At 46.2% G+C, this 22,795-nt stretch overlaps 1 protein-coding gene across 4 annotated transcripts in view; it reads left to right on the plus strand.

Moving 5' to 3' along the window:
- The window catches only part of chchd3a (coiled-coil-helix-coiled-coil-helix domain containing 3a), a 102,642-nt gene that overhangs the window by 37,035 nt on the left and 42,812 nt on the right, over positions 1 to 22,795 (plus strand). For all 4 annotated transcript variants that reach the window (XM_045722272.2, XM_082977792.1, XM_082977793.1 and 1 more), the window contains one exon: positions 22,286 to 22,369. In XM_045722272.2, coding sequence (XP_045578228.1) covers positions 22,286 to 22,369 — 84 coding nt within the window. The remainder of the gene's footprint in view (positions 1 to 22,285; positions 22,370 to 22,795) is intronic.

Genomic DNA, 22,795 nt, shown 5'->3' on the forward strand with positions numbered 1-22,795 from the left:
ACACACACGCGCTAGCCCCTCAGAGACCTGAGAAATGAGGGGTTTCACTTCTACCATATCATTGTGATGATTACCACTATATGATTAGGTTCAACTGAAATTGATCTTCCTACAGGGCCTTCTTGTATTTCACTGTCCCCTTATTTCCCTTATGATGTTGTGTCTGAGAAAGCCACCCTCATTTTAGAGAGTTATGGCTTTATTTGCTGTAAATAGCCCTAGTAAACATATAGCAAGACCAGCGTTGTCCCCGCATTGCCTTGACAGCCAACAGATTCTCTCACAACAGGCGCGCGCACACACACACACACACACACCACACACACACACACACACACACACACACACACACATAAGAACAACACGCTCCCCGGAGAACGGGCCCTGTTTACAAACCTACGCTATTGATTGTATAGCTCATTTCACACGCTCATCGCCGTAATAGAAAAATGAATCATTTTGGGTGGCCGAGACGCCATGGCGTGCCACGATTCCACCACGCCGCGGGATGAGTGTATCAGGGATCCCTCGCTCGGAACGACGATCCAATCGAACATTTTTAAAAGTGAGGGAGGTGGGGAGGGAGAGCAGGGACTCTATACGCCTTCAGCATCTGTGAAGAGAGCTGTTTTGTTCTTTGTCATCTTTAATTTAATGGAGGGAGGGATAGGACCAGCCATGTATCTCCATGTAAGTGTCTGTCCTCTCTTGGTGCTGTTAAAATAATGTCCGGGTAGCTCAGTTCAGTCATATGGACTGTAGCCCTGCCAACAACAAGTTGGTATGTGTTTACAACAACAAGTTGGCAGGGCTCCAGTTCTGGGGGCCAACGTGTTCCAAAAAGATATGACAACGGGGAACGGAAGCAGGGCGGTAGCTCCACCTCCCTCTCTCTGCGAGTTCTGGGCAGGTCTGTGGGCCAAATGTCCCCTCCCCTTCGGAAGTTTGCAAGATGTGAACACCTGCGAAATGGTGATTTGTCCAGATGATCAGTGAGGAAAAACCTGCGCTCTGGGATAAGGTTCAAGGTGAGACATCATGTCTGACAGACGTTAAGTTACCAGTACTGTTACATGCTTCTGTCCACCAGAGAGAACTATCAGTATACAGCAGTAATATTACTGTACTGTAGTACAGGGCACAGCTTCGGCAGTCCTTGTAGTACAGGTCACAGCTTCGGCAGTCCTTGTAGTACAGGTCACAGCTTCGGCAGTCCTTGTAGTACAGGTCACAGCTTCAGCAGTCCTTGTAGTACAGGTCACAGCTTCGGCAGTCCTTGTAGTACAGGTCACAGCGGCGGCAGTCCCTGTAGTACAGGTCACGGCGGCAGTCCCTGTAGTACAGGTCACGGCGGCAGTCCCTGTAGTACAGGTCACAGCTTCGGCAGTCCCTGTAGTACAGGTCACAGCTTCGGCAGTCCCTGTAGTACAGGTCACAGCTTCGGCAGTCCCTGTAGTACAGGTCACAGCGGCGGCAGTCCCTGTAGTACAGGTCACAGCTTCGGCAGTCCCTGTAGTACAGGTCACAGCGGCGGCAGTCCCTGTAGTACAGGTCACAGCTTCGGCAGTCCCTGTAGTACAGGTCACAGCTTCGGCAGTCCCTGTAGTACAGGTCACAGCTTCGGCAGTCCCTGTAGTACAGGTCACAGCTTCGGCAGTCCCTGTAGTACAGGTCACAGCGTCGGCAGTCCCTGTAGTACAGGTCACAGCTTCGGCAGTCCCTGTAGTACAGGTCACAGCTTCGGCAGTCCTTGTAGTACAGGTCACAGCTTCGGCAGTCCCTGTAGTACAGGTCACAGCTTCGGCAGTCCTTGTAGTACAGGTCACAGCAGCGGCTGTCCTCTAATTACACGTCACAGCAGTGGCAGTAATACAGAGAGAGAGTTTAAAACTCTATTCCTGGCTCCAAGGTTAACCCTTACCATCTTTTAACACGCCCCCCCAAGAGACTGGAGCCGGGTGCCCCAAGAGACTGGAGCCGGGTGCCCCAAGAGACTGGAGCCGGGTGCCCCAAGAGACTGGAGCCGGGTGTTAAAATGAGTGGGTGCATGCAAATTGAGCACACACACTCTCTCACATATATTTGCACACAGACAACATAATTTTTTACACTTCTGTTTCTGTCTCTCTCTCACACTGGAGCAAAGAGCAGAAGAGGAGGGACAGTCTGTTCTTTTAGCAGAAAGTGTGTGTGATGATTTCCCTGTTTGAGAATTCATTTAGAGTTCTGGAGTTTAATAGAATCCGAGGGGTTATCACCGAGTCTGCGCCTATTTTACTCATGTAATTGTCAAGGCTGTCAGTCCTCTCATATGCCCGCTGTTCTTTTCAACTGGAAATGGACTTTTCCCTTTAAAAGACAGCCTAGTCGCCCGCCTTCTTCCCTCATTGTCATTTTTCGGTGTTAACTCTGGGACGGCTGTCTCTCTCTCTTCAGTTTCTACGTCCCAATTGGCACCATATTCCCTTTCTGCCTTTGTCACAAGTAGTGCAGTATAAAGGGAATAGGGTGTCATTTGGGAATCTACCAGTCTCTCTTCAGCCGCCAAGACACTTCCCCAACTGTCTTTTGAAGTAGCACAGTGCTTTAAAATGGGGAAAAAATAAGCAGTTTCATTACAGAAGTATGTTCACTCTGACTTCATGATTGATATTCAGAATAATGTACAGACACTCTGAATAATGTATTTCCCTGTAGACTTTTTAAATATGAGGTTGGTGTAGATACAAGCTACATTTCCACATGGAGCACGTGAAATGCTTTGGTGATGACCCCTAACTGTGTGTATGTACCGTTCCAACATGGGTCAATCAGTGTGTTACCTTTTACATCGCACGACACGGACACTACCGTAATTTCCGGACTATTGATCGCACCTGAATATAAGCCGCACCCACTGAATTTAAAAATATATATTATTTTGAACATAAATAAGCCGCACATGTCTATAAGCCGCAGGTGCCTACCGGTACATTGAAACAAATGAACTTTACACAGGCTTTAACGAAACACGGCTTGTAACAAAAATAAATAGGCTTTAACGAAACACGGCATGTAACAAAAAAAATAAAATTAGCAGTAAGCTTTAGTTGTCTTTTTGCAGAGTCAATTCCTCACGCTGCTGTTTCCAACGTCTTATCATCGACTCATTAAGACCAAGCTCCCGTGCAGCAGCTCTATTTCCTTTTCCAACAGCCAGATCAATCGCCTTCAACTTGAAAGCTGCATCATATGCATTTCTCCGTGTCTTTGCCATGATGAGGGTGACAAAATGACTACTGTAATCAGAATGTTTGGAAGTTTGAGAGCGCTCGATTTAATCTAAACAGTAAACAAAAAAGTTGTTTCACCTTAACCCCTTCGGCAATTTCATTGGTCTAATGAAAGCTTCATGCCGCCAAAAAACTGAGCACGTCACAGAATGTGTTTTTTTGAAGAAAAAAAAAATTGAAAGCGGGAAAAATCCATATATTAGCCGCGTCATTGTTTAAGCCGCGGGGTTCAAAGCGTGGGAAAAAAGTTGCGGCTTATAGTCCGGAAATTACGGTACATAACGCGTTTGTAATGGGAAATGTAAAATTGTCGCAAAGGATTTGAAAACGGGCCCTTGGGAGCAGCATGGTAGCTGTACTAAGCACACGGTGCGGCCTAGATGGTGCTTTCAGAGATGATTTGTGAAATCATTTGCCGTACCACCGCCCTGCACTTAGCATAGCACATTTATCAAATCAATGCTCTCTGGTCATTGATAAAGCCCAGCTTGATCATTAATGGTGTTCCTATGGAACCACCATTTTACATTCAGCTAGAGCAGTGGTTTTCAACCTGTTATAAACAGTTTTTACATTACTTTTCACAATACAAATTGTTTTAACAAACATCCATCTGTAATATATTTAATCTGCTACGTTCACTCATAATATGAAGACAAAATTTGACCGCTAAGATATTTTATGTAAAACAATTCAGACACTCTGTGATTGGTGGTCCTCAAGCTTTTGATGGTGATTTGGTGGTCCCTAGAAAGGAAAAGGTTGGGAACCACTGAGCTAAAGGAACCTGTGCTACATTACCAGTTAGAGAAGCTTTAAATGTCTTCTCTATAAGCCCACACCACTGCAGGGCTGCAACCCTTACCCTATTGTGGGATTTGGTTCTTAGCAAGCCTGTCCCTGGATCTACAAAATGTGCTGCTTTGCTATTATAGCAAGTGTATTTTTTTCCCAATTATAAAGAAACACCTTGGTTTTATTGTTAAATCTTGGGAAGAAAATAATGTGCTACACCGTTACAGCATATAATCAGAGAGAGAGGCTGGATTTATTCCATGGAGGAATGTCAGTGAAACTGGTTGTAAGGGGAGTGATTGGAATACTAGGTGATAGAGGGGATGGGAAGAGGAGAGCAGGTGAAGAAGTAAGGACAGGGTATAGAGGCTAGCCTACATAAGCTCTACATAAGTAAGGCTGGAGCGGTAGAGGAAAGCGCTAGTTGTTGTGTTTTCTGTCCTCAGTCTCCTGATCCAACGAGGTATTGATTGGTCTTCTCATCAGGATGCATGTCGCGTCGCCACGGCAGCAGGGCCCTATAGAACCCCCGGTACATCACACACAGTGGTAGAGGTGTACTGTGCTCGAATGCTCCCCATGCCTTCCTGTAATGACCACACCGCCATGGCATTAGCCACCAATTACGCGGCCTTCCAGGAGAATTGCCTCGATGGCCATTTAAGCCTGAGTGGGGACACACACACACACACACACACACACACACACACACACACACACACACAAGGCTGTATAGGCTAGTAGCCTGGATGTTTCCGTTTTATTTCTAACATTGATGGCCATATGCCTTGTGACTAAGAATCATTTATGACTATATCTTTTGTGATTTGGAGGTTGACTTCCAAACTCAAAGCATTTGTTGTGTTTTTCTTTAGACCTTTGTGCTGCCTGTATCATACGTTCAACCCACAGTATCTCTACGTAGTCCAGTACACAGACTTGAGGATCTGCGTCAGCTCGTTATCACTATCACACACCTATACTAGTCCCACTAGAATCTTCAGAACATTTCAATTACCACCCCCCCCCCCGCTCCTACGACGTTAATAAAACCCGTTCCCCCTGCTCCTATGACGTTAATAAGACGTTTCCCCCTGACTTCCCACGTCTCTCTGCTTCCCTTGTGTAACTGTATTCCCCTAAGGAACAGGTGTCAAAGTCATTCCACGGAGAGCCGAGTGTCTGCAGGTTTTACTCCTCTCTTGTCTTTGATTGATCTGTTAAGGTCACTGATTAGTTAGGAAGCCCTCTCACCTGGTTGTCTAGGTCTTTAATTGGACACAAATTTAAAGGAATTAACTAAAAGCAGCAGATACTCCCCCATGGAAGGAGTTTGACACCCCTGCCCTAAGGTGTACTGCTGCCACGGTAATTTAAACTAGGAAGCGCCAGGCATTGTTTGTTGTTCTCTCAGCAGGCAGCAGCCGTATGTACCAGTCCTATAGCTGGGGAACATGCCACTGTGTGAAGGCTCACATGTGTTCTGCCACTCAGGCGGATGTGTGTGTTAAGGTTGGAGGCAACATGGATAGAAGGGGTTTCAATATAGAAAAAACACTTAAACTGTAGTACAGTCTTCTATAACCGGACGCAATGGAGTGGTTGAAAGGATGTGCGTTTTTTGATGGGATTTTTTTCTCTCATAGAAATTAAATTTCATAACAAAAGCACGTCAAACAGTCCCGTTTGTTGTTGTTGATGAGTAAACAGTATGTTATTCAAGTGGAGTATGTTGCAGCCATTTGCTGGTTAGTATCTCAGTCCTGAAGGAATGATGGGTTAAGTTCCACACAAAAAACACATAATTATTAGTCTCGCTGATTTGAATATGTGTAATGCCTGTGTAAGCTTTAAGCAAACCAGCACAGTACTTCCTGACCAGTAGCAGTATAAATATTAGGCTAATCCACTTCAGTGTAGTCTAATCATGCTGTGAATGGTAACCAATGAGGAAGAGAAAAGGACATTGACGTATGACATACGCCACCAGACAAAACGGGTTCACAGTCTGCATGTCCGTCCGTGTGTCTGCTCTTCAATGAAATCATAAACTTCGCCATCCCTTTGTGCTTTTCAATGATTCTTGCCCTCTGGAGTCAAAAACTCTCAGAACAGCCAATCAATCACGAGCCACACCATTCCAGTCCAGACACAGGCTCAACCCTGAGGCAGACATTTCAATCAAACCCTGAGTCATCCATCTTGAGCTCCACGGTCCACAGTGGCGAATGAGTTTGTGATTTGTCAAAGAGTCCCCCTCACAGAAGCCCTCCTTTTAAAATATACGCATAAGAAAGTGTAAAATGGCCGCCCTTTCTTCACTTCCGTTAAGAAGTCGGTGGAATAGCAGCAGGTGTTTGCTTTTTTCATAACGCCGTTACCGGTCACATTGCTTTTATGTGACATGAAGAACAAACGGTGGTTGATTTCTAGACAATTATTTGAAGGCTCCTCTGAACAGAAATATAGAATGGACCACCAAGCCTGTGGATTGTTATCCCATCTCATATGTTGCATCCAATTATACACTCCTGTTATTTATCCTCCTACTATAACAGAATGACCACGATTACTGTTGTCATAGTTATCAGTATCTTATTATCTTGATGATGGCAGTCGGATGATAACCTGGCTACCGCTTCAGACTGCCATTATATCTCTGTCTTTGTCTGCCCTATCAATATAACCAGGCTTTAATGTGAGTTGGCATGAAGTCCTTTCTTTCTAGCTAACAGTGGGGTTTAATGTAACGCGTGATGACTGCTCTCTCCCTCAAGCCCATCTTCTCTCCCTGCCAGCGTAAAATCTACCTATGCTCCAGTTAAACTGTCTTCATTTGATGCTCGGCTGGCCTGAAAATGACTTTCGTTAAGCTTAAACAACCACCACCCCTCTCCCACTCTTCTCTCTTTCTCTCCTTCCCTCTTCCTTAGAAAAAGTGCCGTCTCCAGCAAATGTCCCCTTTGCACAAACGTGTACTTCAAATGCTGTTGCGTTTTACATACAGCCTACTGGGCCCTGCTGATAATGGACCACAATTGAATTTCCCAGGTATTAGAGGAGACTTGCTGGGTTTTGAATTAGATGGACTTGTAGGTGGCATTTGAAAAACAGCGTTCCATTTTTTCCAATTTAAAAAAAAAAAAAGATTCCACCAGGGAGCAAGAGAAATCCATGGAGTGAATCCACCTCCATGTCTTTAGTTTGGAGTCAGGTAAACAGGGGAAGAATCCACCTCCATGTCTTTAGTTTGGAGTCAGGTAAACAGGGGAAGAATCCACCTCCATGTCTTTAGTTTGGAGTCAGATAAACAGGGGAAGAATCCACCTCCATGTCTTTAGTTTGGAGTCAGGTAAACAGGGGAAGAATCCACCTCCATGTCTTTAGTTTGGAGTCAGATAAACAGGGGAAGAATCCACATCCATGTCTTTAGTTTGGAGTCAGATAAACAGGGGAAGAATCCACATCCATGTCTTTTAGTTTGGAGTCAGATAAACAGGGGAAGAATCCACCTCCATGTCTTTAGTTTGGAGTCAGGTAAACAGGGGAAGAATCCACCTCCATGTCTTTAGTTTGGAGTCAGATAAACAGGGGAAGAATCCACCTCCATGTCTTTAGTTTGGAGTCAGATAAACAGGGGAAGAATCCACTTCCATGTCTTTAGTTTGGAGTCAGATAAACAGGGGAAGAATCCACTTCCATGTCTTTAGTTTGGAGTCAGATAAACAGGGGAAGAATCCACTTCCATGTCTTTAGTTTGGAGTCAGGTAAACAGGGGAAGAATCCAGCTCCATGTCTTTAGTTTGGAGTCAGGTAAACAGGGGAAGAATCCAGCTCCATGTCTTTAGTTTGGAGTCAGATAAACAGGGGAAGAATCCAGCTCCATGTCTTTAGTTTGGAGTCAGATAAACAGGGGAAGAATCCAGCTCCATGTCTTTAGTTTGGAGTCAGATAAACAGGGGAAGAATCCAGCTCCATGTCTTTAGTTTGGAGTCAGATAAACAGGGGAAGAATCCACCTCCATGTCTTTAGTTTGGAGTCAGATAAACAGGGGAAGAATCCACCTCCATGTCTTTAGTTTGGAGTCAGATAAACAGGGGAAGAATCCACCTCCATGTCTTTAGTTTGGAGTCAGATAAACAGGGGAAGAATCCACCTCCATGTCTTTAGTTTGGAGTCAGATAAACAGGGGAAGAATCCACCTCCATGTCTTTAGTTTGGAGTCAGGTAAACAGGGGAAGAATCCACCTCCATGTCTTTAGTTTGGAGTCAGATAAACAGGGGAAGAATCCACTTCCATGTCTTTAGTTTGGAGTCAGATAAACAGGGGAAGAATCCACCTCCATGTCTTTAGTTTGGAGTCAGATAAACAGGGGAAGAAGACTACTACTACATGGTTTAATACGAGAGGCAAATCTGCTCAGCTTGCATCCAATAGTATGTAGTCTGTCTTGTGACTGACAGACTGTCACAATAAATGGAAAGGGGTATGCTAGATTTGGTTCTATGCTAGAGTTAGTTCTGTGTTCCCAGATGAGAATATGTCTCTTTCAGAAACCTCTTCAACTGTATATTCCTTAACCTTATGAGCTATGGTGGAGCATATGTAACATCTGGAGTTAGGTTTAGTCAGTCATGTTAGCAGTGTGTCCTTGGTTTTAGCTGTCAGTCATGTTAGCAGTGTGTCCTTTGTTTTAGCTGTCAGTCATGTTAGCAGTGTGTCCTTTGTTTTATCTGTCAGTCATGTTAGCAGTGTGTCCTTGGTTTTAGCTGTCAGTCATGTTAGCAGTGTGTCCTTGGTTTTAGCTGTCAGTCATGTTAGCAGTGTGTCCTTGGTTTTAGCTGTCAGTCATGTTAGCAGTGTGTCCTTGGTTTTAGCTGTCAGTCATGTTAGCAGTGTGTCCTTGGTTTTAGCTGTCAGTCATGTTAGACTGACTGGCTTCTGAAGGACACACTGCTATCTCATTCCCCTGCCATTGGAGGTGCTGCTCTTTCTGCTAACCTCTTTATCTGGGGGACTCACAAGGGCTTTATGTGTTGGAGTCCGAAAGTAAGTGTGTGTGTGTCAGCGCTATTAGGCAGCTGACATCCAATCAAAGGATATGAATCGCTGGCGTGTGTGTGTGTGTGTGTGTGTGTGTGTGTGTGTGTGTGTGTGTGTGTGTGTGTGTGTGTGTGTGTGTGTGTGTGTGTGTGTGTGTGTGTGTGTGTGTGTGTGTGTGTGTGGTGTGTGTGTGTGTGTGTGTGTGTGTGTGTGTGTGTGTGTGCGCGCGCATGCCACATTCTCTCTCTGGGAGTGCCTGTTGACTAGCCATTACTTACTGCCCACTCTGCCCTGGTCCATCCAGCCTGTGATGCCCACACGCGGTGCCAATGTGTCAGCGCCAGTATTTGGTCAGACAGAGGTCAGACCTAATTGGCAGGACCTGTGGCTGGCATGGGCTGTGGCGGGCGCGGCTGCCTCACCCCAGCAGCTAATTGGCATGGCTGGCTGCCAGAAGCGGGCAGCTGATCTATGGCTGGCTTGGATTGATGGATGAATGCAGGTGTCAGGAAAGCTGCTTTCTGACAGAGAGCTTGTAAAGTCAATTTACAGCCTCGGAAGCAGCGGGCGGCTGCGGTGCGGGTGATGTTGAAGTATTTTTGAAACGCTAGTTATTGTAAAAGTTTCTGAAGCTGAGATGGAATCAGAATCAGCCTTGCTCAAGAGGGATCTGGAAACAGATGGTGTATGAATATTTTTCCTCACCTTTTTGTTTTGTTATACGTTGTCTTTTTTTGGCGTTTTACATTAGAAGAATGTAAAATTCTCTTGGCAGAGTAATGGCACAGAGTAACAGCGTGGTTATTAAACTGCTCTGATAATTGCTGCAAGCCCCATGAGACATTGCCCGCCGCTCCTTAATTGTCTAGCTATTGAGTGTCCAAAAGTTAGGGAAGCGAGCAGGAATGAGAAGTCTAGTGGGCCAGATGGGTCACTGTTCTGTTAGTGTTAAGGGGGGTGTGTGTGTGTGTGTGTGTGTGTGTGTGTGTGTGTGTGTGTGTGTGTGTGTGTGTGTGTGTGTGTTGCGCAGTGAACTCCCTCGTACACCCAGGCGACCAGCGTTCGCTCCGCACTCTCCGGGCTTGTTTGTTAGCTTGTTTTTTCCTTCTTGCTTCTCCCTCATGGTTTAACTGCAGGATAAATCATATTAATGAGTCTGTTTGGAAGTGAACAGTTGGCCTAGCTAATGACAGTAGATCTTTTTAAGGGGAGAGAGGGAGAGACTTATGTGGAGGTTGCAGGGTGTATACCAGAGGTATTGGAACCATATGGAGAGGGTGAGGAAGTGCTGAGGTATTGAGTGATGGATGGGAGAAGAATGGACAGATGTAGAAGGGAGGGAAACCAGAGATGAATAAGTAACGTGGATGAACACACAGCAAGCGAGTAAGAAGAAAGTGGAGGTCTATAGAAGCGGTCAGCCAGCCAGTGGAGGTCTATAGAAGCGGTCAGCCAGCCAGTGGAGGTCTATAGAAGCGGTCAGCCAGCCAGTGGAGGTCTATAGAAGCGGTCAGCCAGCCAGTGGAGGTCTATAGAAGCGGTCAGCCAGCCAGTGGAGGTCTATAGAAGCGGTCAGCCAGCCAGTGGAGGTCTATAGAAGCGGTCAGTATGGTGATTCTTTTCAGTAGCATGTTGTGAAATAATAATGTAATGAAACAGAATCATTAAAAGCTTTAAAGGAACATGTAACCACACCTGTATAGCATAAGAAAAGCCAATATACAAAAGAAATAGACACGCATTGTAATCCAGATGCATGCCTGGATAAGAAATGTCATAAAAATGAATGTACTTATGACTATAGCCTGGTGGGTGCTGATATAATCTATATAATGAATTTACTTGTGACTGCAGCCTGGTAGAGGCCCCTATATATTTTTTTTAACCAAACTGTCAGTTGCGCCAAAAATATAATCGGCTCAGTGATTTGTAGAGGCGGGAAAAAGCCTCAAAGAAGAACTTAGGGTGTGAGAACAATAGTGGCGCAAAGCCAAAAATAATTGATCATTAGCATAAAGAGGAGTAACTATGTATGTGTTATAAGAATGAAAACTGTATAAAAGGAGTGTGCCGAGGCTGGGAAGACCGTTCATCCATGGACCAGCTTGGCTTGTTACTTTGTAATAAAGTCTCTTTGAATTCACAAGTTCCGGTATCTGAAAAATATTATTGGACCAATATTCCTACGACATCAGCCAGTGGAGGTCTATTGAAGCAGTCAGCCAGCCAGCGGAGGTCTATTGAAGCAGCCAGCCGGCGGAGGTCTATTGAAGCAGCCAGCCAGCCAGCGGAGGTCTATTGTAGCAGCCGGCCAGCCGCTGCATCGGCAGCACCAGCGTGAGGTCCCAATGGCACCAGCACATCCTGAGGGCATCCATCTCTTTTAGCATTTGCTTTTCTCTTTCTCTCTTTTTTTTCTTTCTCTGTCAACCCCTTCCATTGTCTTCCCTCACTGCATCACTTTGACCCTCTCCGGATTGTTTTCCCCCTCTTTCCTTCTGTTGTTCACAGTCCCCCTGGGGAATCTCTCCTCTGAAGGCAGTAAACCTGTTCCTTCACGTCACACAGTGTGTCCTCTACACTCAGGTTAAGGTCTGCGTCCCAAATGGCACCCTATTCCCTACATTTTGCACTAGGGCTCAGGTCCAAAGTAGTGTACTTTTTCCATGGATGAGCTGCCATTTGAGATGCAACCGGGGAGTTTTCTGCCTCCCCACCAGTCTGTATCCCTTGTGTATTTTTCTCCCCGTTGTTGTGGATGGCTCCATGTAGCTCTGGCCCTAGTTTGGTCTGTGTGTGGTTGTTGTCCACACTTCAGGACCATGGAGGTAATGAACGACCAGGGCCGCCTCAGACACTAGCGCCTGCTGAAAGTGACAGATGGGTGGGATCCTCCTGGGGTCCCCCCCTGCCCCCCTTTCCACAAGCCCCAGGGGAGCTGAGACGGAGATGAAGGGGTAACATCTTTCTATCAGCCCCCATCAGTGATTTAAGGACAGCTGCTGTAGACCAGGCCTAATGTGAGCTCTACTCACAGCCATTGAGCTAGTGACTTAGGAGCGAAAGTTAATTTTTATTCACTGTCCTTAAACAAGCACACACACACACAAGCACACACACCCTCTGTCCTGCCCAGGTCTGCCCTTTGACCTCCAGAGGCATCCTTATCCATTACTCACTGCTCCAGACAGACACACACGGTGGGACAGACACTTAGAGTGAGGGGAAAAGGTATTTGATCCCCTGCTGATTTTGTACGTTCGCCCACTGACAAAGAAATGTTCAGTCTATAATTTTAATGGTAGGTTTATTTGAACAGTGAGAGACAGAATAACAACATAGAAATCCAGAAAAACGCATGTCAAAAATGTTATAAATTGATTTGCAGTTTAATGAGGGAAATAAGTATTTGACCCCCTCTACATCAGAAAGATTTCTGGCTCCCAGGTGTCTTTTTATACAGGTAACGAGCTGAGATTAGGAGCACACTCTTAAAGGGAGTGCTCCTAATCTCAGTTTGTTACCTGTATAAAAGACACCTGTCCACAGAAGCAATCAATCAATCAGATTCCAAACTCTCCACCATGGCCAAGACCAAAGAGCTCTCCAAGGATGTCAGGGACAAGATTGTAGACCTACACAAGGCTGGAATGGGCTACAAGACCATCGCCAAGCAGCTTGGTGAGAAGGTGACAACAGAAGAAACACAAAAGAACTGTCAATCTCCCTCGGCCTGGGGCTCCATGCAAGATCTCACCTCATGGAGTTGCAATGATCATGCGAACGGTGAGGAATCAGCCCAGAACTACACGGGAGGATCTTGTCAATGATCTCAAGGCAGCTGGGACCATAGTCACCAAGAAAACAATTGGTAACACACTACGCCGTGAAGGACTGAAATCCTACAACGCCCGCAAGGTCCCCCTGCTCAAGAAAGCACATATACATGCCCGTCTGAAGTTTGCCAATGAACATCTGAATGATTCAGAGGACAACTGGGTGACAATGTTGTGGTCAGATGAGACCAAAATGGTGCTCTTTGGCATCAACTCAACTCACCGTGTTTGGAGGAGGAGGAATGCTGCCTATGACCCCAAGAACACCATCCCCACCATCAAACATGGAGGTGGAAACATTATGCTTTGGGGGTGTTTTTCTGCTAAAGGGACAGGACAACTTCACCGCATCAAAGGGGCGATGGACGGGGCCATGTATCGTCAAATCTTGGGTGAGAACCTCCTTCCCTCAGCCAGGGCATTGAAAATGGGTCGTGGATGGGCATTCCAACATGACAATGACCCAAAACACACGGCCAAGGCAACAAAGGAGTGGCTCAAGAAGAAGCACATTAAGGTCCTGGAGTGGCCTAGCCAGTCTCCAGACCTTAATCCCATAGAAAATCTGTGGAGGGAGCTGAAGGTTCGAGTTGCCAAACGTCAGCCTCGAAACCTTAATGACTTGGAGAAGATCTGCAAAGAGGAGTGGGACAAAATCCCTCCTGAGATGTGTGCAAACCTGGTGGCCAACTACAAGAAACATCTGACCTCTGTGATTGCCAACAAGGGTTTTGCCACCAAGTACTAAGTCATGTTTTTGCAGAGGGGTCAAATACTTATTTCCCTCATTAAAATGCAAATCATTTAATGTGTTTTTTCTGGATTTTTTGTTGTTATTCTGTCTCTCACTGTTCAAATAAACCTACCATTAAAATGATAGACTGATCATTTCTTTGTCAGTGGGCAAAAGTACAAAATCAGCAGGGGATCAAATACGTTTTTCCCTCACTGTAGGCCTGTGGGTCTCAGCCACACCTCGATGACGTTTAAGTGTGTGTGTGTGCGCGTGCGGCATCCGTGGCGTGCTTGCATATGTCGGGAAAGTTGAGTGAATTAAATGTAACTCTCCTTTGTGTGTGTGTGTGTGTGTGTGTGTGTGTGTGTTTGTGTGTGTGTCTGTGTTTGTGTGCGGGGTGAGGGGCAAAGGGAGTTTCCGTTGATTACGGGCCATCGTATATCTGCCATCATTATAGGTGTCCTATAGAACCTGTCCTAGAGAGAGTAATAGCTGGTGATGAACTTCACCGCTCCTCTGTAGAACTCTGCCTCTTAAGTCTAATTAGCAAGGTGGTGGAATGACTTTAGTGGGGAGAGCCAATGGACTCCTAACAGAAGGGCTGCTCTCTCCTGATGTTTAAGAGCCACTCTTAGTGTAATATGTTGCTGTAATGCTGCCAGTAAGAGAGACATCGTATCCTCTGCCATCATTTTGATTTGATCTGTGGATGATACCATTAAAGATAGTGGTGGGTGATGTGGTGTATTGGGTTTAGGAGGGGGTTTGTCTGTGTGGGTGGATGTATGTCTAGTGAATGGTGTGTGTGTGTGTGTATGCATATCTGTGCATGGTGAATGAAGTGTGTGTATGGTAGTGAAGTTGTTTGCCGGCACTGCTCGTTTGTTATTGATTGACAAGTCTTCAAATATTCACCTCGTACAAATTTGACAACTCAAATTCACCTCTCTTTCTGCCATGTTCATCCATATTCATTGACCTGCACTGGACACCCTCTTTTTCTCTCCCCCTCTCCCTTAATCTCTCTCTGTCCCTCTCCTCCCTCCATCTCTCACTTCCCACACACCACCTCTGTTCCTCAGCCAATTGACACCAGCCAGCGGTCACATTGGCCTGACCCCTGACCCTTTGCCTGCTGGAGCGGACAGGGTACCGCATCAGAATTAGTTTGTCACCGGGCCCTGTCAAGCAGCTCCGTGATGTATGGGCCCCACCGTGCAACTCTGACCTGTGTGTTGTACCGGTCATTTAGATGGGCTGCCTGAGTGAGAGAGCATTGATTATGATGTAGTGAGGGATGGGGCCAGTCATAGACAGGCTCAGTAGTGAGGGATGGGGCCAGTCATAGACAGGCTCAGTAGTGAGGGATGGGGCCATTCATAGACAGGCTCAGCAGTGGTCAAAGACTGAGAGAAGGTTGTGGAAGAAGTGGTTCCAATTTAGTGTGCTTTGTTTGCAATGCCATCATATACAAGGATGTCATCAAAGCCATATGTTAATTAGTTTTTTGTAACTAAACCGAGTGAGTTATCTTTCAGGGTGTGCAAAAGTTGGGAGAGCGTATGAATCCTGACTAGAAATTGTGTGTACATGCCATCATCACGTTCGCTAACGCTCTAAGCTCTCTCAATGCGGCAGTTATTTTTATTCCCACTCTTTACCTTCCTTTAGAAGTCTTTAAAGAGTGAGGGAGTTGGAATGATAGTCGGCTCCTGACACAGCACATTGTGCCTGTGCCACACACACACACACACACACACACACACACACACACCACACACACACACACACACACACACACACACACACTGTTTGCATTTTTGCCTCCTTCACACAGCAGCCAAACTGCAGCACTCTGCTAATTAAAAAACATGGCTGCCTCTTATTTATTCGCCGGCAGCTAATTGATATTCAGCGAGACGTTCAGCCCCCTAAACGATGTGTTTAATCTGACGATAGGGTCTCTAAGGCCTGCTCTGTCAGCCAGATGCAGACAGTATGGAGACGTTATGAGAAAAGTTTGTGTAACTACAGTACCTTTGGTGTAATGTCCAGGGCTGGTTTCCCAAACGCATCGTAGCACTAAGATCACCTTTCGTCCATTTAGTTTAGTTGTAATTAAGATGATCTTAGTGCTACGATGCTTTTGGGAAACCAGCCCTGGACATGGTCCCAAACATGAGAGGATATGTCTATTTTAGTGCCTCTTGGTCTTTACTTTTCTCTCTTTATTTCTTTCTCTCTCTTTGTTCTCACAACTTCCCCTTTTTCTCTGTTCCTCATGAGGGCTACATGTCAGATGAGCGTTGGCCAGCCTAGCGGCTCACTATGAGGGCCACATGTCAGAGGAGCGTTGGCCAGCCTAGCGGCTCACTATGAGGGCCACATGTCAGAGGAGCGGTGGCCAGCCTGATGGCTCACTATGAGGGCTACATGTCAGAGGAGCGGTGGCCAGCCTAGCGGCTCACTATGAGGGCCACATGTCAGAGGAGCGGTGGCCAGCCTGATGGCTCACTATGAGGGCCACATGTCAGAGGAGCGGTGGCCAGCCTGATGGCTCACTATGAGGGCCACATGTCAGAGGAGCGGTGGCCAGCCTGATGGCTCACAATGATGGGCCACATGTCAGACAGCTCACTATGATAAATCACCTTTTATCCACCCTTTTCATTCTCCCTCTATCTTCCCTTTTTCAAGTTCGCTTCCATTTTCTTTCTTTCTCCACTTCACCCGCCCTCTCTCTCCCCCCTACAGCCTTTTCATTAGGGGAACAAACGTGGATCGGTGGTCATGGAAGTCTCTCCCATTGTTTGGGCTTTGGTATGATTAGATTATCTTTAGGGCCACTGAATGGGGTTAATCAGTGGGAAGTAATCCTGACAGCGTGCAGTGTGTGTGTGTTGTCTGAATTAGACCATATGAACTACTGTAGTCCAAAGAGAAACTCTTAACACCTGCTTCACAATCAGACACACAGAGAAGAAAAACAAAGTCCCTGGACACATTTCTGTCGCTGCTTCCCTTTTTTAATGTCCCTTTAGTTTCCTTTTTACTACGCATTTCTCTCTACCTCCTCTGTGAGTACAGCTGCTCTGCCGGGTGTGTGTGCTGTGTGTGTGTTTGGGATCAGTGTGTGTGTGTTGACGTGTCTGAGCCATGTTTGTGTCTGGGCGTGTGTGTTTCTTTTGTCTTTCTCCATCTGTAATCATGGGGATACAAAGTCCTACCCGTCCCTCTCAGAGATGTTCTGTTTCAAGCTTGATTGAGCTGTGGAAGGGAGACAGTTTTTTGGCACACAGGGTCACCGTTTGGGCTGCCCAGTACACTATTAGATTTCATGGAGCGCGTCTTCTAACAGTCACGCATAGCACAGCTCAGTCAGTCAGTCAATTTAGTTCAGTCTTTCTGTCAGTCAATTTAGTTCAGTCTTTCTGTCAGTCAATTTAGTTCAGTCTTTCTGTCAGTCAATTTAGTTCAGTCTTTCTGTCAGTCAATTTAGTTCAGTCTTTCTGTCAGTCAATTTAGTTCAGTCTTTCTGTATATCTTTCAAGTCAGTCAGTCGTGTCTGCTAGTCTGTCAGTCAAGTCCGTCAGTCAGTAAAGTCACTCTGTATTTTAGTCAGTCAGAATAGGTCCCCTATAGGCTATTAAGACTGTGGCTTCACTATAATATGCAATGGAATTCTGACTGACCCTGAGCCTCACAACGGCCCTCAGTAGAATAGTAGCTGTCGCCTTCACAACGGCCCTCAGTAGAATAGTAGCTGTCGCCTTCACAACGGCCCTCAGTAGAATAGTAGCTGTCGCCTTTACAACGGCCCTCAGTAGAATAGTAGCTGTCGCCTTCAAAACGGCCCACAGTAGAATAGTAGCTGTCGCCTTCACAACGGCCCACAGTAGAATAGTAGCTGTCGCCTTCACAACGGCCCTCAGTAGAATAGTAGCTGTCGCCTTCACAACAGCCCTCAGTAGCTGTCGCCTTTACAACGGCCCTCAGTAGCTGTCGCCTTTACAACGGCCCTCAGTAGCTGTCGCCTTTACAACGGCCCTCAGTAGCTGTCGCCTTTACAACGGCCCTCAGTAGCTGTCGCCTTTACAACGGCCCTCAGTAGCTGTCGCCTTTACAACGGCCCTCAGTAGCTGTCGCCTTTACAACGGCCCTCAGTAGCTGTCGCCTTTACAACGGCCCTCAGTAGCTGTCGCCTTTACAACGGCCCTCAGTAGCTGTCGCCTTTACAACGGCCCTCAGTAGCTGTCGCCTTTACAACGGCCCTCAGTAGCTGTCGCCTTTACAACGGCCCTCAGTAGCTGTCGCCTTTACAACGGCCCTCAGTAGCTGTCGCCTTTACAACGGCCCTCAGTAGCTGTCGCCTTTACAACGGCCCTCAGTAGCTGTCGCCTTTACAACGGCCCTCAGTAGCTGTCGCCTTTACAACGGCCCTCAGTAGCTGTCGCCTTTACAACGGCCCTCAGTAGCTGTCGCCTTTACAACGGCCCTCAGTAGCTGTCGCCTTCACAACGGCCCTCAGTAGAATAGTAGCTGTCGCCTTCACAACGGCCCTCAGTAGAATAGTAGCTGTCGCCGTCACAACGGCCCTCAGTAGCTGTCGCCTTCACAACGGCCCTCAGTAGCTGTCGCCTTCACAACGGCCCTCAGTAGCTGTCGCCTTCACAACGGCCCTCAGTAGCTGTCGCCTTCACAACGGCCCTCAGTAGCTGTCGCCTTCACAACGGCCCTCAGTAGCTGTCGCCTTCACAACGGCCCACAGTAGAATAGTAGCCGTCGCCCTCACAACGGCCCTCAGTAGAATAGTAGCCGTCGCCTTCACGACGGCCCTCAGTAGAATAGTAGCCGTCGCCCTCACGACGGCCCTCAGTAAAATAGTAGCCGTCGCCTTCACCACGGCCCTCAGTAGAATAGTAGCCGTCGCCTTCACCACGGCCCTCAGTAGAATAGTAGCCGTCGCCTTCACCACGGCCCTCAGTAGAATAGTAGCCGTCGCCTTCACCACGGCCCTCAGTAGAATAGTAGCCGTCGCCTTCACAACGGCCCTCAGTAGAATAGTAGCCGTCGCCTTCACAACGGCCCACAGTAGAATAGTAGCCGTCGCCTTCACAACGGCCCTCAGTAGAATAGTAGCCGTCGCCTTCACAACGGCCCTCAGTAGAATAGTAGCCGTCGCCTTCACAACGGCCCTCAGTAGAATAGTAGCCGTCGCCTTCACAACGGCCCTCAGTAGAATAGTAGCCGTCGCCTTTACAACAGGACTCAATAGGTCGAGTGGTTATAATGGCTTTGACTTGACCTAAGGGCTGGTGATGGTTACAGTGGAGAATTGTGAAGGAGGAACGTGTATGTGTTATTTTGAATGTGGATTTGAATGCGTATATAGATGTAGGATCTTAATTGAATCTCTCCTTTTGTTGCTGAGAATTTGCAGGAATTACAGATGAGTTTCGTGATTTCCATAAATTAAAGATGCTCTATGCAGACATTGCTTCACCATTCTTTGGTTGCTATAATTCTCATAGTACGCCTAAGTTTAGTTTATGTGACAAAACGAGCAAGTGTAGTATAGAACTCTCAAACTCAACTCTGGAAGTCAGTTCCATTGCATTTTTTTATTGTTTCCCTCGAATCAGGGACTGATTTTAGACCTGGGACACCAGTAGTGTGGAATTAATGACCAGATAGAATAGAAAACCAGCAGGCTCCAAACCTCGTAGGGTAAGTGTTGAATAACCCTGGTGTAGACAGGAAAAGTTAGTTATTGCAGCTTTAACTGAAAACCCACGCTAACACACGTTTATATTAACAGTATTGCACTTTTCATGTAGCCAACTTTTGTCCAGCTAATAGCCTAACCACCGATCAAGCAACATTATGAACTAAATGTTCAAATCATGTTGCTGCAGGATTATTTTAGCTGTGACTATAGATCAAATTAAGATCCTACATCTGTATGTGTGAAAGATGGAGAGAGAGTGAATAAACATGAGTTTGTGTTTGCTCAAGCATAAAGCCTTGTGGCGGTCAGTCAGGTCCCTGCTATTCCATTGGCTGTTGGCGAGGGGTCTCGCTGGCGGAACGGTGTTCCGCTAGCAGAACGTCTGTCCTCAACAGGATTTATTAAAGAGAACAAGAGGGAGAAAGAAATGCAGAGAGCAGAGTGCTGATAAAACGTTGAACATCTTCAAAATTACATTTCAACTGGTTTAGTATTCAAAATCTGGGAGTGACTGACCGCCACAAATACAAAACAACAAAAATCTCATGATTCATATTTCTCAAACAATCAACTATTTTACACCATTTTAAAGATAAACCACATTGTCCGATTTCAAAAAGGCTTTACGGCGAAAGCATAACATTAGATTATGTTAGGACATCACCTTGACAAGAAAAACCACACAGCCATTTTCCAAGCAAGGAGAGGCATCACAAAAACCAGAAATACAGCTAAAATGAATCACTAACCTTTGACGATCTTCATCAGATGGCACTTCCAGGACTCAATGTTACACAATACATGTATGTTTTGTTCGATAAAGTTCATATTTATATCCAAAAACCCCATTTTACATTGGTGCGTGATGTTCAGAAATTGTATTGCCTCCAAAACTTCCGGTGAATGAGCACATCAATTTACTACAATACTCATCATAAACGTTGATAAAATTTACAACAGTTATTGAAAGAATTATAGATACACTTCTCCTTAATGCAACCGCTGTGTCAGATTTCAAAACAGCTTTACAGCGAAAGCACATTGTTCAATATTCTGAGTACAGTGCTCAGCCATCAAAGCAAGCTATACAGTTACCCGCCAAGTTCTGGAGTCAACAAAACTCAGAAATAGTATTATAAATCTTCACTTACCTTTGCTGATCTTCGTCGGAATGCACTCCCAGGACTCCCACTTCCACAAGAAATGTTTGTTTTGTTCGAAATACTCCATATTTATGTCCAAATAGCGCCTTTTGTTTGCGCGTTCAGATCACTATCCAAAGGCAAAATGCGTGAGCGCAAAACCCGTGACGAAAAGTCAAAAAGTTACATTACCGTTCGTAGAAACATGTCAAACGATGTTTACAATCAATCCTTAGGGTCTTTCTATCATAAATATTCGATAATATTCCAACCGGACAATAGCGTATTCATTACAGAGGAAAAAGAAGGAAGGGTGCACTTGCGTTACCGCGCATTAAACAACTCATTGGTCTCAGGCAGTCCACTTGTTGAGTCAGCTCTTATTCTCTCCCCAGTAACAGTAGAAGCATGAAACAAGGTTCTAAAGACTGTTGACATCTAGTGGAAGCCTTAGAAAGTGCAAAATGACCCCACAGACACTAGTTTGGATAGGCAATCACTTGAAAAACTACAAACCTCAGATTTCCCACTTCCTGGTTGGATTTTTCTCAGGTTTTTGCCTGCCATATGAGTTATGTTATACTCACAGACATCATTCAAACAGTTTTAGAAACTTCTGTGTTTTTTTATCCAAATCTACTAATAATATGCAAATATTTGACTCTGGGCCCTAGTAGCAGGCAGTTTACTCTGGGCACGCTTTTCATCTGAATGTGAAAATACTGCCCCCTATACCAAACAGGTTTAAATGCTTCCTGTCTTCAGGAGATTGCACAGAAGGTAAGACTGGAGCGTGCAGCTCCCCATCTCTTTCTCTCTCTCTCGCTCCCCATCTCTTTCTCTCTCTCTCTCTCTCGCTCCCCATCTCTTTCTCTCTCTCTCTCTCTCTCTCTCTCTCGCTCCCCATCTCTTTCTCTCTCTCTCTCTCTCTCTCTCTCTCTCTCTCTCTCTCTCTCTCTCTCTCTCTCTCTCTCTCGCTCCCCATCTCTTTCTCTCTCTCTCTCTCGCTCCCCATCTCTTTCTCTCGCTCCCCATCTCTCTCTCTCTCTCTCTCTCACTCTCTCTCTCGCTCCACATCTCTCTTGCTCTCACTCACTCACTCACTCACTCACTCGCTCATATTCCTCTGGCAGTTTAGTGTATAGGGTCTTGTGTAGGCTGTGAGGTTGATTTCCTCAGAGCTGACAGTCTGGTATCATAGGGGAGATCAGATGGGTGTTTATTGAAGGTCACTGTAGAAAAGAGCAGTACTGGTATCACAGGGTCATAAATAAAGAGAGCAGGCCTTCCATTGTCCTGGTCTGATGCTATCTCCCCTGTCAGACTGCAGTGTGGCTCCCCACCACACCACACACACACACCACACACACACACACACACACACACACCGATGTCCTTGAAAGTGGCAGAAGGCAATGAGTGAGAGGGCTGTCTCTTGGCATCCCCCATCACTTCCCAATACCCCACGTCCACATCCACTCATGGCTCTGGTAATGGAAAGTGTGCTGTCCATTTTTTGTGTTCTGTATCCCCTGTAACTGCTGTTGACTGAGTTATCCCGAGTGTGTCCTGTGTCTCTTCTGTGTCCATGGTTGACTGAATGCTCTAGTAATGTCTCCCCTCTCTTCTCGCTCTCCTCTCTCCTTTCTCTCCTCCTCTCTTCTTTCGCCTCTCCTTTCTCTCCTCTGATCTCTCTTCTCTCCCCTCTCCTCTCTCTTTCGTGTGTGTGTAGGCCAAGCAGCTGGAGCTCAGAGACCAGGAACTGAAGAAACAGGATGCCTTCTACAGGGAACAGGTTGCCAGGCTGGAGGACAGGGTAAGGGAACGCTATCACCCAGCGTACTACTTAGTACACTACATAGCACATTATCCAGTAGTGCTCTATACAGCCCACTACACAGCACATTATCCAGTAGTGCTCTATACAGCCCACTACACAGCACATTATCCAGTAGTGCTCTATACAGCCCACTACACAGCACATTATCCAGTAGTGCTCTATACAGCCCACTACACAGCACATTATCCAGTAGTGCTCGATACAGCCCACTCCACAGCACATTATCCAGTAGTGCTCGATACAGCCCACTACACAGCACATTATCCAGTAGTGCTCGATACAGCCCACTACACAGCACATTATCCAGTAGTGCTTGATACAGCCCACTACACAGCACATTATCCAGTAGTGCTCGATACAGCCCACTACACAGCACATTATCCAATAGTGCTCGATACAGCA

Source organism: Salmo salar, chromosome 07 (genome assembly GCF_965601325.2).
Source record: "Salmo salar chromosome 07, fSalSal1, whole genome shotgun sequence".
Taxonomy (NCBI): domain Eukaryota; kingdom Metazoa; phylum Chordata; class Actinopteri; order Salmoniformes; family Salmonidae; genus Salmo; species Salmo salar.